Source organism: Pollicipes pollicipes, unplaced genomic scaffold (assembly GCF_011947565.3).
Source record: "Pollicipes pollicipes isolate AB1234 unplaced genomic scaffold, Ppol_2.1 Scaffold_6686;HRSCAF=7923_pilon_pilon_pilon, whole genome shotgun sequence".
Taxonomy (NCBI): Eukaryota; Metazoa; Arthropoda; class Thecostraca; order Pollicipedomorpha; family Pollicipedidae; genus Pollicipes; species Pollicipes pollicipes.
In genome coordinates, this window is record NW_023596921.1 from 6,051,886 (window position 1) to 6,070,367 (window position 18,482).

Below are 18,482 nucleotides of genomic sequence, written 5' to 3' on the forward strand. Positions count from 1 at the left end.
GCGCATGGCTGGGAGACGTGGGGTGGGCATGGCCAGTGCGTGCACGCCTGGGAGACGTGGGGTGAGCATAGCCAGTGCGGGAGACGTGAGGTGAGCATAGCCAGCGCGTGCATGGCTGGGAGACGTGGAGCGGGTATAGCCAGAGCGTGCACGACATTGCACGCATATTACACAGCATTTGACTCGGTGTCCTAACCATGCTGAAGAGACTCATCAAGTCTCCTGTCACATTATTCTTCAGAAGCGAAGCGCCAATCAAAAGCCGAGATCCGGAGTAAACACGCGGTAGGCACACCGCATACACCATTTATTGGCCCATCGTCCCAAGCCAAGCGTAGCACGTCCACGCATATTGTGCACCTCGACATGACCCACACCACGAATCCAGCAGTTCACGACTACAAAAATATGGTACTCCGCGACGGCAGTCCCCCCCCCCCTGCCATAGCCTTGCCCTGGTGCTGCCATATCCGTCGAGTAGCGTGGGACCGAGCGCCGATCGGCATGGTCCCAACCGGCTGACGCCCGTGGCGGACTCCGGCTCATGACCGGGTCATAACCGGGTCACGCCGGGCTCCGGGTCACAACGGGCTCCGGATCGCGACCGGACCCACCCGTCACCCCTCCCGGGCATCCTGACAGGAGCACCGTCTGAACAAGGGGCCACGAGGTCGGATCCAGTCCCGAGACGGCTTCCCGCTCTGTAGGGAGCCGCCGCGGCCGTCTATCACGGCAGGAGGCTCGGCCGCCCGACAGGTGAGGCTCAGCTGGGTGCACGGACGAGCGGCGGTGACAGGCCAGGGTAACAGTGACAAGTGAGGGCAGTGGTGACAGGTGAGGGCGGCGGTGACAGGTGAGGGCAGCGGTGACAGGTGAAGGTAGCGGTGACAGGTGAGGGCAGCGGTGACAGGTGAAGGTAGCGGTGACAGGTGAGGGCAGCTGTGCTCCATGGATTCCCCCCCCCCCTACAGTGGAGCGCTCACCGTGGCCAGGAGTGGTGCCTCCCACCAGTGAGTCCCTTTGCCTCCTGTGCCTGCTGATCCCCCTGCTCTGTCCGGGCATCCGCCGGCCGCGCCAAACGAGCCGCCATGACGCGGCCGGGCGGGCGGAGCTTTCGACAAGCTCCCCCGCCCCGCCAGCGCCGCTCTCCCGCCAGCGCGCGCACGGTGAGAGTCCGTTTGGGAGGTGCCCCGCCCGCCAGCACGGGCATGAGCCGGAACTGAGGTAGAGCATCCGAACGCGACGCGCCACCCACCCATAAATCAAAGACAACAGATTTCATTGGACTACCGGCTGTCGACTGGCAGAGCAGCGTTCAACGCGACTGGCCAGTCCAGACTACACTGAGTACGACACCCCGACACGGCTAGTGGAACAGAGTACAGCGCTGAGTGATGCTTTCAGACACACCTATTGGTCTATAGAAAACACTCTGACCTAAGACATTGCATAGCTTTGGTGGTAACTGGTATTGGTCCGACTTACAGTTGGCGACAACTGCCCCCAAACCAGTAGAGATGCTACGGCACGATTTAAAACAAACAATCCATTTAATGAACATACCAGATAGCATAAACCACATAATCAGGCCATCATAAGACGAACGCGACAAACACCTGGCGCTCATGGGTTGTGCCGGCGGTCCACATGGCCCCACGTGATGGATTACGTCCGCACCTAGCCATCTCTACCCCGCCCGCCGCCAGGCAGGTCTCCGCTCCCCGTGCCATCTAGTGGTACCAAACACAACTGGCGGTTGCGCACGACACCGGCAGTGGTCAATCGGAGCCGGTGCCGGTGTCGTTGTCGGGCTCGTCGCCGCTCCGTTGCGGGGTCAGGCCCGCGCTGGAGCTGGCCGCGGAGACGGGCGCCGACGCCTCCAGGCTGGCCAGCGCCTTGGCCACCTCGCTCCGCTGCGCCTTGGACAGGTGGTGGAGCAGGTGCATCACCGTCTCGGAAGAGATGTCCGGATGCGCCTGAGGACGGACCGCGCCCGGTGTCAGGTACGGCTCGGCCCACGCGCGCGGCCCCAGCGAGCCCCAATGCTGGCCCACTGCCGCCGTGACCAGCACACCTCACCCCAGAGGCCTCCCGAGACGACCGCTCTGCCGGACACAGGGCGACGACAGAGCGCTCGACAGGAAGCGGCCGACGTCCTCGCATCAGATTGGCGCCATCTATCACACACTGCGACTGTTAACTGTCACACAAACATCGAGGCGCATAAACTTCGCCGGCGCACCGTCATGAACTGATCTCATCCCGGCCCGGCCAATCCAAGCTCCAAGGGCCGCGTCTGGCCACCGCTCGCAGCGACCTTGCCTGCGATGCGATGAGGCCGACGCTGGCCGCCGGCGCCGTCCAGTCGCGCGCGTCGAGCGCTCCGCCGCTCACCGCGCAGGCGGCGCGCCAGCTGTCAGCCGCCCTCACCTGGATGGTGTGCCGCACGCGCGCCATGGCCGCCTCGCGCTCCAGACAGCGGATGTTGTCGAGCACCACCGAGTGCGAGGTGTTGTCGGGATCCATCTGGGCTGCCAGCCAGGCGGTCACCACCTGGTCGTCGTCCCACTGGTAGCTCTGGAGCGGCGGCGGGTCGGCCGAGTCAGTCGAGCGCGGCAGCGGCGCGCCGGCCACCAGCGGCATGCCCCACAGCCGTTCGCAGTTGAAACAAGACACACGAGTTTCGAGCCGCGGAGAGGAGTCCGCCGGCAGACACGGCTTCAAATCGCGCGATTCCCATCATCAATGCACCTATCTCCGAACACGTCACCTATCGGCATCCCTGCTGGGAACGCCCCCCCCCCCCCCCCCTCTCCCCTCGTGGCCCGCTCTCACACCGGCCCGGCTCGGCCTCGCTGGCGTGCGACGCCGCACCTGCATGGTTCCCTTGTCTTCGACAAACCACCGCTGCAGCTTGGTGAGCACGTGCTGGTGGCGGGCGGTGGGCTGCACGCGCTCCACCAGGCGGCACGCCTGCAGGCTGAGCAGGCGCCGCTGCAGGCGCCAGTAGAGCAGGCGGCGCGACTCGCCCCACGGCACCAGCTCCTGGATCACGCCCTTCTCCAGCATCCGCACCGGCGTGTCGTGCAGGTCAGCGAACTGGATCGCCACCTGATGGGCACGCACGGAAGGGGTCAGATCGGAACAGGTCAGGTCGGCGAAATGGATCATTTCCTGACGGCATCGTACGGAGAAAGGTCACGGCAGCAAAATGAGCTGCCACCTTGAAACACTCGCCAACGAAGATCAGAACGGGGGTGAAGTTGGTCGCTGTAGCGTCACGGACATGATGTGCTGGTATCAGACAACAGCCTGGTGGGATAATCCCAACTGGTGGGACAATCAGCCCCTGTAAGTGTCTGAACGCCACTGGTGACGAATAAACGGTGGACTGACGGTGTGTCAGCTGGACACCTGATGCTCGGCATCGTTCACAGCATATACCAGTGAACAAACGGCTAACAGGCGAGCTTTCGTGCCGCGACAACTTGTTAACGCGCTCTTAAAGCTCAATAACTACAAGGTCAGCGGGCTAATGCGAGATACCTTCACGGCACCTGAACGTGGGCTTCCGACCAGAACCTCGGGTCACTTTAGCCGTGGCAATCAATGGAGCATTATTTCAGCTACGTCACGTGGCGGTTATTTCCGCGGAAGCCCTTGAAGTCATCCACCCGGGTGGCGAGGTACCCCGCAGTAACTGACGTCGCCATACCGGGCGGTACCTCAGAGTGAGCCACCCAGCGTCAGGTTACCGGCTCGTCCCCGAGCGGCCCCACCTGGTGGTAGACCGGCAGCAGGTGTTGTTCACGCGCCGCCAGCCGGCGCTCCAGCTCCAGCCGCCGCTCTGCCGATATTTCCGGCTGGTTTAGCTCGGCTAGTAGGGCGCGCAGCTCCTCGTCCAACCGGCGCATCGACTTGATCAGGTCCTTGGCCTTGAACTTGATCTCCACGGTGCCTTCCGGCTCCAGCACGCCGCCCCTGCGGCATGGGAGGGGTCACGGACGCTGCCCGAACCGACTCTGCGGAAGGGCAGGCACTGACCTCTCCCGAAGCAACAACACGTACGCCGGCCATGCATCGGAGGAGCGGTGGGTCGCGGGCATTTTTCGGACCGAAAAGGCACACGCACACACTTGCCCATACCGAGCACCCACAGAACACACTGCAGCTCCATCTGGAAACCAAACAGCGCTGGGATCAGCGAGAGCAGACAGCTGGCGCACACCCCAGAGCTCCCGCCAGTCCTCAGGAGCAGGCGGCCCAGAGCTGCCGAAGAAGTCTGTTCACCTGAAGCTGCTGAGTCTTTCACACGTGCTCGCTCACGCACCGGCGCCGACCGGGTGCCGGTGGTCCGCGCCGTCGCGCCGGCCGCGTCCGTCCCGCACCCCTGCCCTGCCCTGACCTGCTCTCCGGGTCGGCCATCATCTCCATGTAGCGTGGGTTGATGGCGGCGTCGATGACGACCCAGGCGCCTCCGCGCAGCTCGCCGTACGGTGGGATGTACACGATGATTGGCTGGCGGTAGGCGCGCAGCGCGTCCACGATCATGGCGCCGAACTTGAGCACCTGGTCGTACATGTCTGTGGCGGAGCGGCCGACGTCCGTCAGCCGTGGCGACGAAGACCGGCGCTCGAGGCGATGGCGGCGCGGAGTCGCGGAGAAGGTGGCGGCGAGACGAGGCTCATGTCGTGTATGTGCGCGCGAGTGGCGGACGCGTGCGACGGCGCTGGTGGACAGGCATGGGAAGTGTTGGCTGTTCGGGAGAGCAGCCCATGAACGGAGAGAGCCGGGCGCCTGTTACCGAGAACAGTCAACTATGCGGTACAGGACACGAACGCGCTGTTCCGACGGTGGCAGGAGTGTCAGTCCTCCCGCCTCGCGTCTGGCCCGGGCACCAGCTCCGCCCCTCCTCACCCTTCATGCCACCGGAGAAGCCGCGCCAGTTGGCGAAGATGATGAGCGGCAGCTCCTCCCGGCTGAACAGCTCGATGCCCTGGGCCGTCTTGTAGGCCGAGTCCGGGAACCACACCTGGCCGGCCTGAGCGATTTTCTGCGGCCAGCACACTCGCGTCAGATCGGTGTCGCCGTTGACACGAATAAGCAGCCCGGCACCAGCGGTATACGGCGAGTAATGTTGCACACAGCGCGGACTGTGGTCGCAGCCATCGCTGATCCGATGGTATTATCAACACCGGTGACGATAAATCCGTGACGAAGTCAAGACCCTATCGCCCCCGAAAACGGGATTCCAAACAGCCGTTGCCTACCTGCCAAAGGAAACCACCCAGACGGTCTTCCCGACCCGAGCTGCTCACCCTGGCCTCGGTACAGTAAACTACGCCGGCTCCAGGCCCAACCTCGCACGCTCGGCCCCTCCACCGACCTCTTAACACGCCCCGTCCGCTAACCTGTCCTCACCGCCACCTTAGTCATCAACGCCGCTGACTCCAGAGCCTAGCAGCTGTCGTGGCCGGCCGCAGCTGCACACGGCCATCACTCGCTCCCCGGCCTCCGGAGCCGGCCGCCCGCCACCCTCCGCCCTCGCTTTGCTCCCACCCTCTGGAGCCGGCCGCCCGCCGCCCTCCGGCCTCACCCTGCTCCCCGGCCTCCGGAGCCGGCCGCCCGCCGCCCTCCGGCCTCCGGAGCCGACCGCCCGCCCCCCTCCGGCCTCACCTTGCTCCCCGGCCTCCGGAGCCGAACGCCCGCCACCCTCCGGCCTCCGGAGCCGCCCGCCCGCCACCCTCCGGCCTCACCTTGCTCCCCGGCCTCTGGAGCCGGCCGCTCGCCGCCCTCCGGCCTCCAATGCCGACCGCCCGCCGCCCTCCGGCCTCACCTTGCTCCCCGGCCTCTGGAGCCGGCCGCCCGCCGCCCTCCGGCCTCACCTTGGCCTCAGAGTCAAGGTTGGCCGGATCAGCCGGCAGCGTGAGCTCGACGGTTCGCGTCTCGACCGCGATGACGCCGACAGGCAGGCCGCCGAGCCGGCCGCGGCCGCACACCACCGTCTCTGCCCAGCCGCGCATCACCTCCGAGAACGAGCCGGCGTCCAGGAAGCCTGTCTCCCACTCGCCGGGGTTCGCTGCCGGACAGACGGCGGTGACGACGGCGAGCGCGCGGCGGGGCCGGGGTAGGTGCGGGGGGGGGGGGGGATTTAAGCTGAACGTAAAACGCTGAGTCGGGGGAGGGGGAGGGGAACCCGCTCAGACAATGACTTCCCGTGGAACAATATTTGTAGCGGGTGCAGCATGGCATGATGCACAGGCACGAGGTAATCGAAAGCCTTCAGCTTCTGAGAGGAACAAAACCGGTGGGGTGGAGTGAGAGGGAGTGCACAACACCGAGCAAACACGTGAGAAACATCTACCGGACCTTCGACGAAGCCGGCGGTCACACAAACATCGCACGCGGGGACACCTGTCGAAGTGTTCTGTGAACGCTGAGAACAGACCGCTGACGGCATCCCTGTCTAGGTCCGGGCTGGGTCGGTCGCTCAGGTCACGGGCCGACGCTGGCGGCGCCGCGGCCGGCTGTGCTGCACTCTGCGACCGACGGCGGCGGCCGGCTGACCTGGGTTGGGCCGGCCGGTGAGCAGGAGGCGCGGGTCGTACGGCGCCTTGGTCGGCTGGAACGTCACCGGCCGATCCACGGGGTCTACGCTGGGCAGGATCGGCAGGCCGGCGCCCTTGTGCTGCGCAACGCGGATGCACGAATCGTTACCGCGCGGCCACACGGGAGGAAGACTTTTACCGGGCATGTGCACGGACGCACGCACCAGCAGCGCGTGCATCTCAAACCATCGGGAGACATCTGACGATGCCGCTGATAATCTGAGCAAAGGAAACAGCCGCCAGTCGCAGTGCCAACGAATCAACTCTGTCCAACCGACACACTCCATGTAATCGAACTCTCGTCCGACGAAACGTGACGTCACGAGCTGACGGACAGTCGCCGCAGCAGGTCCTAGAACCGAGCACACGTCTGATGACCTGTACCCCCGCCCCCCGCACGCTCCCGACCAGCCGGACCGCGCGACCCGGTCAGGCCCGGTCGAAGCCGGCACACCGCCGGCCCGAGCGGCCGGACGCCGTACCCGCGGCACGTAGGACAGCCAGCGGAGCAGGCAACAGATGCCGTCGAAGTCCTGGCCGCAGACGTCATGCGACACGCCGTTCTTGTACATGATCTGCACGCCGCCCAGCTGGTTGTTGGAGGAGTACACCTCGCTGCCCAGCAGCTGAGGAGCAGACCGAGTCGGCCCGAGTCACTCACGGCCGGCCCGGACGGCGGGTGCGGCGGCGACGCGGCAGGCGAGGGCGAGCCCAGTGGAGACAGCCGCCGACCAGCGGTCACACTTGGGGCACCGTAAAGGGCGTGCCTTCATCGAGATAGGTCGAGCTATCGCAAAGCTCATTACGCACAATATCATTACATCGGAAAACAGCCCAGACAAACGCAGAAAAAAGCATAGCTTCGAATCTGTCTTAAGAAACACCGTAACCGGCTATCGTTTCATCAAACATTGACACCATTAAACGTGCCATGGTCAGACGCGGTCGGTGGAACGAAACTGTGGCAAACATTTGTGCACTTCGTCACCTTTTCTGTTCTCCTGTCCACCCTAACTTTCCCTCCACACTCGGCACTCGCTAATACCTTGTTTGCTGACCAAACCTTCCCACCAACGGTACCGTTTCACACCGCCCGAGCCCAACACCCCTCCCCTCACATATCACGAGCGGCGGTCGGCGCCCCGCTTCACGCCGCCTCCCCGCACCTCCCCGGGTGCCACCTAGGCGCGCCGCGCCCACCTTGTTGAGGGCGCCGAAGCCAGTAAGGATGATGTGCGACGTGTCCACCTGGACGACGCGCTGCCCGAGCCGCACCAGGTAGGCGCCGATGCCGATGGCCCGACACGTCACCATTGACATGGTGACCACCTCGTTGTAGGCCTGCGACGTCTCGCCGGCGATCATGGCCGCGTGCTGCAGGTTCTCCACGCCCAGACCGTCGCCCTCGCCTGGCAGCGGAGCGGGGCAGATGGTAGGGGCGCCGCCGCACGCGGGCGCGCCGGGTCCGAGGCGGCGAGAGAGGCCACGGGAGAGGCCAGAGAGGCCAGAGAGGTCTCTCTCGGAGCCACTGCGGGCCGCTGTCGGCACCGGCTGCCGTGTCCAGGACCGCTGTCCATCTGTACCGCGGTCGGAGCCTGGGTGCCTGCGCTTGCACTGACTGTCATCCATTGCCAGAGGTTCTGTGACTAAGACACCACAGAAACCATCCACCGGAACAATGCTCAAAGGGAGGCCGGTCGATCGTGTTCGGCTGTGCTCGACTGTCAGAACAAGTTCACCGGCACGGTGAGATCGGCGCAATGCGTCTGCTTCTTTAGTCATTTAATCATTGCACTATTACTACGAGCCCTGCCGTTCACAGTAAGCCTCCATACTACACATCACAAGTCGCAGCGCAACAGAAGGCTCCCGGCGTACCACTCCCTGGGAGTGCCCCCTCTCCGGGCCACTGACCGATAATGTGACTGATCCTGTACCGCGGCTCGCCCTCATCCTCCACCAGCACGGCCTGCACTGAGTTGGAGGCCGACACCTTCTGGAAGTCGTCCGGCGTGAGGTAGATGTACCGGAAGCCCTGCCGGAGCCCGCGTGGTGAGCGTGACGTCACGCCGCGTGCCGCGCCCGTGCCAAGGTTTCCGTCGTTGAAGTGTCCCACCGAACACGTCAAGGGCACACTTCAATTAGCCGCTCAACATGGCCAACAAAACCACATCAAAGTGGCATAGCAACGACAAGCCTTGGAAAAAGCTGATGTTACAGACTGCCCGTTTAGCATGGGCTATTTTGCTTCATGCTCTACGATAACTCACGGGAACATTCATTAGCAGGGCGTCGAACATAGCCATTACGGAGGCCCACAGGTGCTGACAACGACCATGACTCATCCGTCACAGAATCCCGACACGCGTACGGATGAAGGGCAGGTGCTCGGGCTGGACGGCGCAGGCGCGTAACAATCACCGAAAGCAAGTCAGCCGTGACATGAACACGGCATGACGTGCGAATGAGCTTGCGTCTGGCTCGAGCAAACAGCCCGCCACGCGCGAGCCGCACGCCACTGGAGCGCCGCGCCTATCCGCCGAGCGCCAACGCGCGTCGGAGCACACGTCAGACCGCGCTCAGCGGACGGAACCCAGCCGTGTCAGAGGAGGCCCACTCTGGAGACGGCCCACCCGGTCCGCTTCCTCATAGGTCACAGCCTACCCCGGGCTCTGCTGGGCGTCCCTGACCCTATCCGTGACCTCCGGGATCACAACCTCGCCCCGCTCATCGGGAGGTCATTGACTTTCTCCGGTCACTCTGGGGGAACACTGACCTTCTCCGGGTCCTCGGGGTCGACCCAGGCGACGCGGAACAGGTGCTTGATCTCCTCCGCCAGGCCGATGCGCGCCCCGCTGTTGGCTGATAGGTAAATGCGTGGAATACGCAGCTGGCGGGACAGCTGCCGACAACAGGTCAGGTCAGGTCGAGCAAGGTCGGGTGAGGTCACGTCAGGTCATGACGCCACGTCAGATCGGACCGCGGCGATTCGGACTGGAGACAGCAATGAGCGTGTGACTTTGCAGCACGAGTCAGTACTGTAGCACGCGAGCGAAATCTCAAAATCAAATCTCGGTGTAAAACGTGTCATGTCTGCTTCTGATGCCTTCATAGCCCTCCTGTCCAAGCAAGTGGCTACACAACATATCATAAAATAAGGATTGACACTTATCATGTGCACGCATGGTGTTTGGCTGCGATATCTCGATGACCTTTCTGTCTGGGGCGGTGACCAAACATTCAATCACGCGATCAGGACTGACGCAGCCAGTGACACGACAGGCCTCTGTGCTCTGCCAGCGGGTTGGCAAACGACTCACGCTCCCGCCGGCCCGTTTTCCCTCTACCGCTCGCCGCCGCCGGCCAGCCGGGCTCACCTGTGATGCCTTGAGGAAGAGGATGTCCTCCTCGGGTCCGAAGCTGCCGATGGCTTGCGTCAGGTCGTTGGCGATGACGACGATCTCGCGTCCGGTCGGGTACTCGGGCGTGATCAGCGTCATCTTCCAGGCGACCATGCCGATCTGGCAGCGGACGGCCGGGTGTTCAGCCGCGGCCGCGCACCACCCGCTAACAACTGCACGCCACACCCAGCCGCGGCCGCGCACCACCCGCTTACACCCGCTCGCCACACCCAGCCGTGGCCGCGCACCGCCCGCTCACGCCCGCACGCCACACCCAGCCGCGGCCGCGCACCACCCGCTTACACCCGCTCGCCACACCCAGCAGCGGCCGCGCACCATCCGCTCACACCCGCACGCCACACCAGAGACGCCATCGCAAACGATCGAAAGAACGACGCAGGAACCAAAATCCGCGACTGCCAAAAGCGGAGCAAGGTGGACGTTATATGAACAAACCATGTAGTCACGCCATCTGCATCCCCAACTTTATATGACCAAGCCATGTAGTCACGGCACCTGCAACCCCAACTTATCAATCAGCTTCACACCCGACTGGAGCCGACAGGCGCCGCCTCTTCACGGCCGGCACCGGCCGGGCGGACATGGTCGCCAGCTCACCTTGTTCTCCCCCGGCAGCCGTTTGACCTCGACCAGGTTGTTGTCGGCGTCCAGCACGAGTTCGACGATGTGGTGGAGCGAGTCCTCGGGTGGCACCACGGTCGGGTCGCGCCGCCGGTGCTCCACCCACAGTTTGTCCATAGCCTGGCGGCGCAGTGGCGGCGGGTGAGCGCCGCACAGCAGCGAGTGAGCGCCGGCACAGCAGCGGGTGAGCCCGGGCACAGCAGCGGGTGAGCGCCGGCACAGCAGCGGGTGAGCGCCGGCACAGCAGGGGGTGAGCGCTGGCACAGCAACGGGTGAGCGCCGGAACAGCAGCGGGTGAGCGCTGGCACAGCGGCGGGTGAGCGCCGGGACAGCAGCGGGTGAGAGCGGCGTGAGCGCCAGTACAGCAGCGAGTGAGCGCCGGCAGAGCGGCGGGTGGGTGCCGGTACAGCAGCGGGTGAGAGCAACGGGTGAGCGCCGGCACGGCAGCCGGTGGGAGCAGCGGGTGAGTGCCGCACAGCAGCGGGTGAGCGCCGGCACAGCAGCGGGTGAGGGCAGCGGGTGAGTGCCGCATGGCAGCCGGTGAGCGCTGGCACAGCGGTGGGCCACTACGGTACGCTCGCAGCAGCGTGCGCCCGCCTCGACCCGCACTGCCCAGCGATCAGAAGGGAAGGCAACACACGGACGCTTCAACAATGGGTTTACTCAGGATGAAGGCCCACGACGCATGACACGTAAGATCGTGCTAAGATTCATTCAAAAGCAATCGATATCCGTACAGCTACAAGGGTAACCAACAATAGTACTTTTACATGTGTAAGACAACTGAACTAATCATACAATGGGATGAACCCCACCTGCTCATTCTGCGTAACTGTACAGACAACTTTTCCGTGAGTGAAAATCACACGTTGCTAGGTTCCTTTTGTTCATTTCGTCATTAAAAAAGGCCAGAAAACTCGAGCAGCGTGCCACGTAGTTACAATTGGGAGGGCCTCAGGGTCGCCACTGATGTACCAAATCCGAACGCCTCCGCTACTGGAAACAAAGATTCGCCGGACTCGCAACGCCCTGCGCTGCATACTCTGATTGCCATGACACGGCCATCCTGTCATCGTGGCAGTCTCTGGCAGTCTCCGGGGAGCGACCCCACGCCTCTGGTCTGAATCGATCTCGATTCAGACCAGAGCGCCGCCGCGTGTTTCCGAGCCATGTGTCTTGGCGAAGCGAGGCCGAGGCGAGCTGGCCTTCACCAGCCAGACCACCTCCTCACCTGGCGGAACATCTCGGGGAAGTCGTAGACGTAGGTGGTGCCGCTGTGCTGCGCCTGGAACCGCTTCAGCTGCAGGTAGTCCTTGGTCAGGTAGGGCGTGTCCACGGCAAGCCCGTGAAGTGGGCCCTGCTTAGCCCCCAAAGCCTGGAACTTGACCTGGCCGGGGCGAGAGGCACTGCGTCAACGGCGCCTGAGGCCTTCATCGACAGAAGCACGGCACAACACCGCCAGCGGTCCAGCATCTGCAGACCTGAGGGTCAGACACACCAGGAACACGGGATCCGCGGCTTCAGCCACCATCACGGGGAACAGGCCGTCGATGCATTGCCCGGGTGGCGCTACTGGAAACAAAGATTCGCCGGACTCGCAACGCCCTGCGCTGCATACTCTGATTGCCATGACACGGCCATCCCGTCATCGTGACAGTCTCTGGCAGTCTCCGGGGAGCGACCTCACACCCGCAGCCGAGCCCACGCGCCGTGACCAGCGGACCAGGACGCGGCGCCGGCCTGCGGAGCGAGCCGCCGAGGCGGGACTCACCTGGCCGGTGGACGGGTCGGTGACCTCCTTGTAGAGCGCGATGTCCAGGTAGTATCCGTTCTCGTTGCTCAGGCACAGCCGGATGGAGGTGGTCGCCGAGTGAGCCGAAGAGCGAATGGTCATGCGCACCTCGGCCTGCAGCACGCGCAGCTTCCAGAGCCGCGGTCCGTACCGCATCACCATCGGCCGCACGCTCTCCACCACCTGCCCGCACCCAGCCACGAGGCGGAGAGGCGTCAGAGATCGCCAGATTGGTGTGACGTCGCGGCACGGCCAAACGTGTCGCCCTCACTTGAGCGATCTCACCGGAGACAGAGCAAACATCAAATCAACAAGGAAGACGATTTGACTTTACGGCCACCGCCAAGGTAGTAAACAAACAGTCAATGCGTCAAACACCGACCTTTAGCATTCCCAGCCCATAGAAAGCGTATCTAGCTGTCAAGCCCCGGCAGTGGTCATCGTCCGCAGCCGCAGCGGTCACCGCCCGCGGTAGCAGCGAACACCACCCACGATCGTGGTGGTCACCGCCTACAGCAGCAGCGGTCACCGCCCGCGGCTGCAGCGGTCACCGCCCGCGGTAGGGGCAGACGCCACCCGTGATCATGGTGGTAACCGCCTACAGCCGCAGCGGTCACCGCCCGCGGTAGGGGTGGACGCCACCCGTGATCATGGTGGTAACCGCCGTGGTTGCAGTGGTCGCTGTTCGGCGCCGCACCTTAGCAGGATCCAGCGTGACGGTGGGCACGAAGTTCATGAAGATGTGGTTGCAGTCGGTGCGGTGAGCCAGGGGATGAGAGAAGGCCACCTCCAGCTCGTCCATCGACTCGAGCAGCAGCCGCTCGCCCTCGTTCTGCAGGAACTCGAAGCTCGCCTCCTTGGTGATGAGGTCAGAGTGCCGGATGATAGAGCGGATGAAGAATCGGAAGTCAGTCACTTCCTGGCCAGTCGCCACCTGTCGGACACCGACGCCGGGTTAGCGGGGGACATCACCACGAGCGCGTGAGCCGATATCGGAACTGTTCACGGAGAAACAAACTGAATGCCCTGACCAGTCACAACGCGATATACTATCCACTACCATGGCACGACATCCCACAACAAAAATAGCGCGTCTTCGAACAAGGAGCGAGTAGCTCGCGGCACGCGAGGCTTTCCGGGCCTCCACCACAGAGCCGTGGCTCGATGCCAGCCTCCGATGAGCCGGTCCCGAGCCGCCCGGTCCTGCGTCGGCCACGCTGACTCGGACCTGTTCAGGGCGACGTCCAGCCAGGGAAGTTGGCCTCACCTCACGGGAAGCCTTGGAAGCCGATCGATGCCGTCGGTGTCAGCCTAGCTCCCCGCCGGTACAGCAGCGCGCTGACTCACCTTGGCCTTGCCCAGGTAGAGGTGCATCTTGTGGTTGGAGGTGGGCAGCGCCTCCAGGTCGTAGGTGCGCAGGCGGTTCATCTCCAGCTGGAACGCCAGCGCCGGCTCCAGATGCCGGTAGATACGGTCCTCGGCGAAGCCGTCGCGAGAGCGGTACGTGAAGTAGCGCGGGAACTCGTGTCGGAACAGCACCACGAACGTCACGCGGCGCACCAGACTCTGTCGGAACAGCACCACGAACGTCACGCGGCGCACCAGACTCTCTCGGAACATCACCACGAACGTCACGCGGCGCACCAGACTCTCTCGGAACAGCACCAAGAACGTCACGCGGCGTGCCAGACTCTGTCGGAACAGCACCACGAACGTCACGCGGCGCACCAGACTCTCTCGGAACAGCACCGCGAACGTCACGCGGCGCACCAGGTTCTGTCGGAACAGCACCACGAACGTCACGCGGCGCACCGAACTCTGTCGGAACAGCACCACGAACGTCACGCGGCGCACCGAACTCTGTCGGAACAGCACCACAAATGTCACGCGGCGCACCGAACTCTGTCGGAACAGCACCACGAACGTCACGCGGCGCACCGAACTCTGTCGGAACAGCACCACGAACCTCACGCGGCGCACCAGGCTCTGTTAGGACACTGGGAGGTCTCACGATACACCAGGCCGGCAACGCAAAACAGCACCTCTCTGCTATACAACGGGGAGTCGAAACGAAATGCACCCCATGTGGATCAAACGGCTCACCAGGGAATATGCGGGCCAAAAACACGCTCACACCAGGGAACACGTGCGGCGGGCCATTACAAGCTGACAGGCGATGGGCCGATCATGCTCGGTTGACGTCATACGGACGCCCAATGACGGCGCGTGACCGAAACGCCGCAACAGCTTGCCATCACAACACCGGGCGGTCGAGGCAATGTGAGCAGCGTAGCACAGCAAAGCATAGCGGCTTCCTGGCTCATGTCTTGGTCCGCGGGGAGCCGCGACCAGGGCGCAGACGAAAACAGCGGGCCACTGCAGACCACCAGCGCCGTGTCTGCCCTGCCACCAGCGCCAGGTCTGACCTATGACCAGAGCCGAGCGTGCCCTATCACCAGGGCCATCACCAGTTCCGAGTCTGACCTATCACCTGGGCCATCACCAGGGCCGATTCTGCCCTATCGGCCGAGTTTGCCCTATCACCAGGGCCATCACCAGTTCCGAGTCTGACCTATCACCAGGGCCATCACCAGGGCCGAGTCTGCCCTATCGGCCGAGTTTGCCCTATCACCAGGGCCATCACCAGTTCCGAGTCTGACCTATCACCTGGGCCATCACCAGGGCCGAGTCTGCCCTATCGGCTGAGTTTGCCCTATCACCAGGGCCATCACCAGTTCCGAGTCTGACCTATCACCTGGGCCATCACCAGGGCCGAGTCTGCCCTATCGGCTGAGTTTGCCCTATCACCAGGGCCATCACCAGTTCCGAGTCTGACCTATCACCTGGGCCATCACCAGGGCCAAATCTGTCCTACGACCAGGGCCGAGTCTGCCCTACCGCCAGGGTCAAGTCTGCCCAATTACCATGACCAAGCCTGCCCTATGACCAGGGCAACGTCTGCCCTACCAAAAACGCCGAGCTTGCCCCTTGGCCTTTACAACGATTAACGAGCTGCACCAGCGCGGCTCACTGCGTAACTCCCTCTGGCATGCTACATTGCTAGGCAGCGATAAGTGAGCCGCGCTAACATGGCTCTTTGTGTAGCTGCCTTTGGTACACGCGATATTGCTGGGCAGCAACAGGCCGACGACGATCCATGACTCTGCGTCAGCCCAATTACCCGGCAACTATAGCCGACCTGGACTGAGTGCCTGCCGCCCACTCTGGGGTGGACTGGACGATCGGGTCGAGCCCGCACCGCTTCCTACACGGACAGGACCTAGGTCCGACCGACATCACCGGCTGTCGCTTCTAACCAGGGCAAGTGGACAAAATGCATCACGGCCTTTGGACAAATTTCTCATTTGCTGTCCAACGCAAGAGGACTTACATAAATTGGAGCGTGCTCTCATGCGGTTAGCTTTTACAGGGCTGGGCCTAACAAAACAGATGCCTCAATAAAGTTTTCCGATCGAAAGAACAGATGGTTCTGATCGTCAAAGCATTATCAGGCCCGGCGGTAGGGAGCACCCATCACCCCCACGTCTGCGTTCTGCCTTCCGCCGTGACGCTAAGGGCTACAACACTGCCACAATGGCAGTGGGTACCACCAGGCGGTGTTTGTCTTCCACCTGGTCATTGGCACTGCTAAAATTGTTCAGAATTATTACAGCACAACGGGACAAGTCTCAACAACAAAAAAGAGTCGCGAAGTGAATTAGTACGGCACGCTTGGGCATGTCAAAAATGATCTCAAGAAGGCCCATCCATCAAACTTCAAGGCATTCATGCCAGAGCACGTGATTATTCTAAAAAATGACAGGAAACGGGATTTTACATCATCAAGACGTGGAATAGTAATTGATAACTGGTTTCGGAATACGTTCATCACAGGCACTGTGCTAGAACCCGAACTGAGTATATGCATAACACTATTGTTATCATGACCAGCAATGCAATTATGTACACCTAATGCACGGATTATAGGGTCTCCACAAATGATCAAAAGTTGACATCGACCTACCATTTACATTCATCGATCAACATTGATAAACGTGTCCGCCGTGATATGCCACTGCCTGGAGAGGAACACACATCACACGTTATTTCTACTTCAGGCATGCACGGATGCATGACACAAACGCATCTCAACCACGGCTCCCTTGCTCCACCTACCTGCACCAGGAACGGCCGGCGCTGGGCGCAGAAGGCCGACAGTTTGGCGTTGAGCGCCTCGTCGGCCACCTCGTCAGTCACGCGGATGGCGATGTTGAGGATCAGCTTTGGGTCGTCCTCAGTCTGTGAGAAAGCGGCGCGGTGTCAGCGCGCGCACTCGGCGCCGGCTCGGGCACGCGCGCGCCGACACGGGCTCGGGGAGGTCAGGAAGGCGCCGCTGGCCGGAGAGCGGCGTCGCTCGGCGCGTCTGACCGAGGGGCGGCGGCGCAACGGCGGCCACCCACAGCCTCGGCCGTTTTGCGTGCAGCAAACACGCGCTTGTGTCTCCTCATCCGTTTGGAGAGACTCCCGTGAGTTTCCAGGCTGCTTGACCTCGTATCGTTCCTGTAGTCTGTGTTTCCCTGTTCACACCCTTCCCCGCCCCTCGCCTCGCCGGCAGGCTTCCCCGCTAAACGTCTTATTTCCGGCCCGCTCGGTCTCATTTCTCGCCGGTGGGTCCGGCCCCGCGTAACCCACCTGGCTCGCGACTTTGTGACCCATCTCGCTCGCGACCCCAGACTCATGACCCACCTCGCTCGCGACTCCAGACTCGTGATCCACCTCGCCCGCGACTCCAGACTCGTGACCCACCTCGCTCGCGACTCCAGACTCGTGATCTGCCTCGCCCGCGACTCCAGACTCGTGACTCACCTCGCTCGCGATTCCAGACTCCTGATCCACCTCGTCCGCGACTCCAGACTCCTGATCCACCCCGCCTGCGACTCCAGACTCGTGATCCACCTCGTCCGCGACTCCAGACTCGTAACTTACCTCGCTGGAATCGCTTGGCTCTGTCAGCGAGCCGCCCAGCGTCATGGAGGTGCCCAGGTGGTCGGCGTCCAGGTCGCGGCTGTGCCCTCGGTCCCTCCAGGCCGGGATCAGCTCCTCCTGCCAGCCACAGGACCGCGTCAGCCGGCCGGTCGCACCGCCCAGCTCCGCACCCTCACTGATTGACTTTCTGACGATGCTGTTGTAGCAGCTCACGCATAAGAGGCATTTTGCAAGAGAGGCGTGGCTGGCTCACACAACTCACAAACAACAAATTTGATAACAAATGCGATTACATCATGCACATCATGTGTGCAAAAATGGGTATGATCATTGCCGCACGGTAAAGTTAAAGATCTGCTACAAAGCGGATTGATGTTTTTGACAAGCAAGAGATGCCCAAATGCGAAATGACACGCACCCAGCTCGAAGCGCAGCAGCAACGATCGTAAATGCCGTTACATTTTTGGCAAGCCCGGCTCCCGCGCGCAACAAACAAATAGCCTTGTATTCTCAGACGGTCCTCCGGTCCCGCTCCATGTCGAGTAGTGGAGAGCTTATCTTACGGATCCAACAGCTAATAAAAGCCGGGTCATGTGAGGTAAAATCGTGAGCGAAGCCAGGTTAGACCACGGGTTATTTTGGCTCGTGTTCAAACGACCAGCCCGCAAGGCTTTCAGCTCTAAGGCTTTCAGGATCAAGAATATGACATGCCATGATTTGCAGATTTACCGGCAATTTCACCGAGCTTACCTCAGCTCGGAAGAATCAGCATTTGTTTAGAATATAATATACAAACCTCGCGTGCATCTTCACGTGAAGTTTACTTCATGCTACGCCAAGGGTAGCATTTAGCCATCTGAGTTAATCTGATGCGATCATTGGTCAGCGAAACCGGTGTTGCAGCATCCATGGGCCGCCTGGCGTCGGGTCCGCGGCTGATACTTGACGACGGTCAAGGGGTGGTCAAAAACGTCCAAGCATCGGACACTGATACCTCTAGGCGCTTTATGAAATCAAGGCATATGCTCGCAGAATGTGTCCTGGGCCGCAGAT

At 62.3% G+C, this 18,482-nt stretch overlaps 1 protein-coding gene across 1 annotated transcript in view; it reads right to left on the reverse strand.

The window, feature by feature from the left end:
* Nucleotides 1-289: 289 nt before the first annotated feature.
* The window catches only part of ACC (acetyl-CoA carboxylase), a 70,857-nt gene continuing 52,664 nt past the window's right edge, over nucleotides 290-18,482 (reverse strand). Inside the window, 20 exon segments of the mRNA XM_037230945.1 lie at nucleotides 290-1,976; nucleotides 2,431-2,577; nucleotides 2,875-3,111; nucleotides 3,780-3,981; nucleotides 4,406-4,583; nucleotides 4,918-5,053; nucleotides 5,886-6,079; nucleotides 6,568-6,688; nucleotides 7,091-7,234; nucleotides 7,809-8,017; nucleotides 8,523-8,643; nucleotides 9,385-9,510; nucleotides 9,986-10,129; nucleotides 10,628-10,771; nucleotides 11,883-12,038; nucleotides 12,423-12,626; nucleotides 13,141-13,377; nucleotides 13,791-14,009; nucleotides 16,620-16,742; nucleotides 17,430-17,546. Coding sequence (XP_037086840.1) covers nucleotides 1,779-1,976; nucleotides 2,431-2,577; nucleotides 2,875-3,111; nucleotides 3,780-3,981; nucleotides 4,406-4,583; nucleotides 4,918-5,053; nucleotides 5,886-6,079; nucleotides 6,568-6,688; nucleotides 7,091-7,234; nucleotides 7,809-8,017; nucleotides 8,523-8,643; nucleotides 9,385-9,510; nucleotides 9,986-10,129; nucleotides 10,628-10,771; nucleotides 11,883-12,038; nucleotides 12,423-12,626; nucleotides 13,141-13,377; nucleotides 13,791-14,009; nucleotides 16,620-16,742; nucleotides 17,430-17,546 — 3,357 coding nt within the window. The 3' untranslated portion in view covers nucleotides 290-1,778.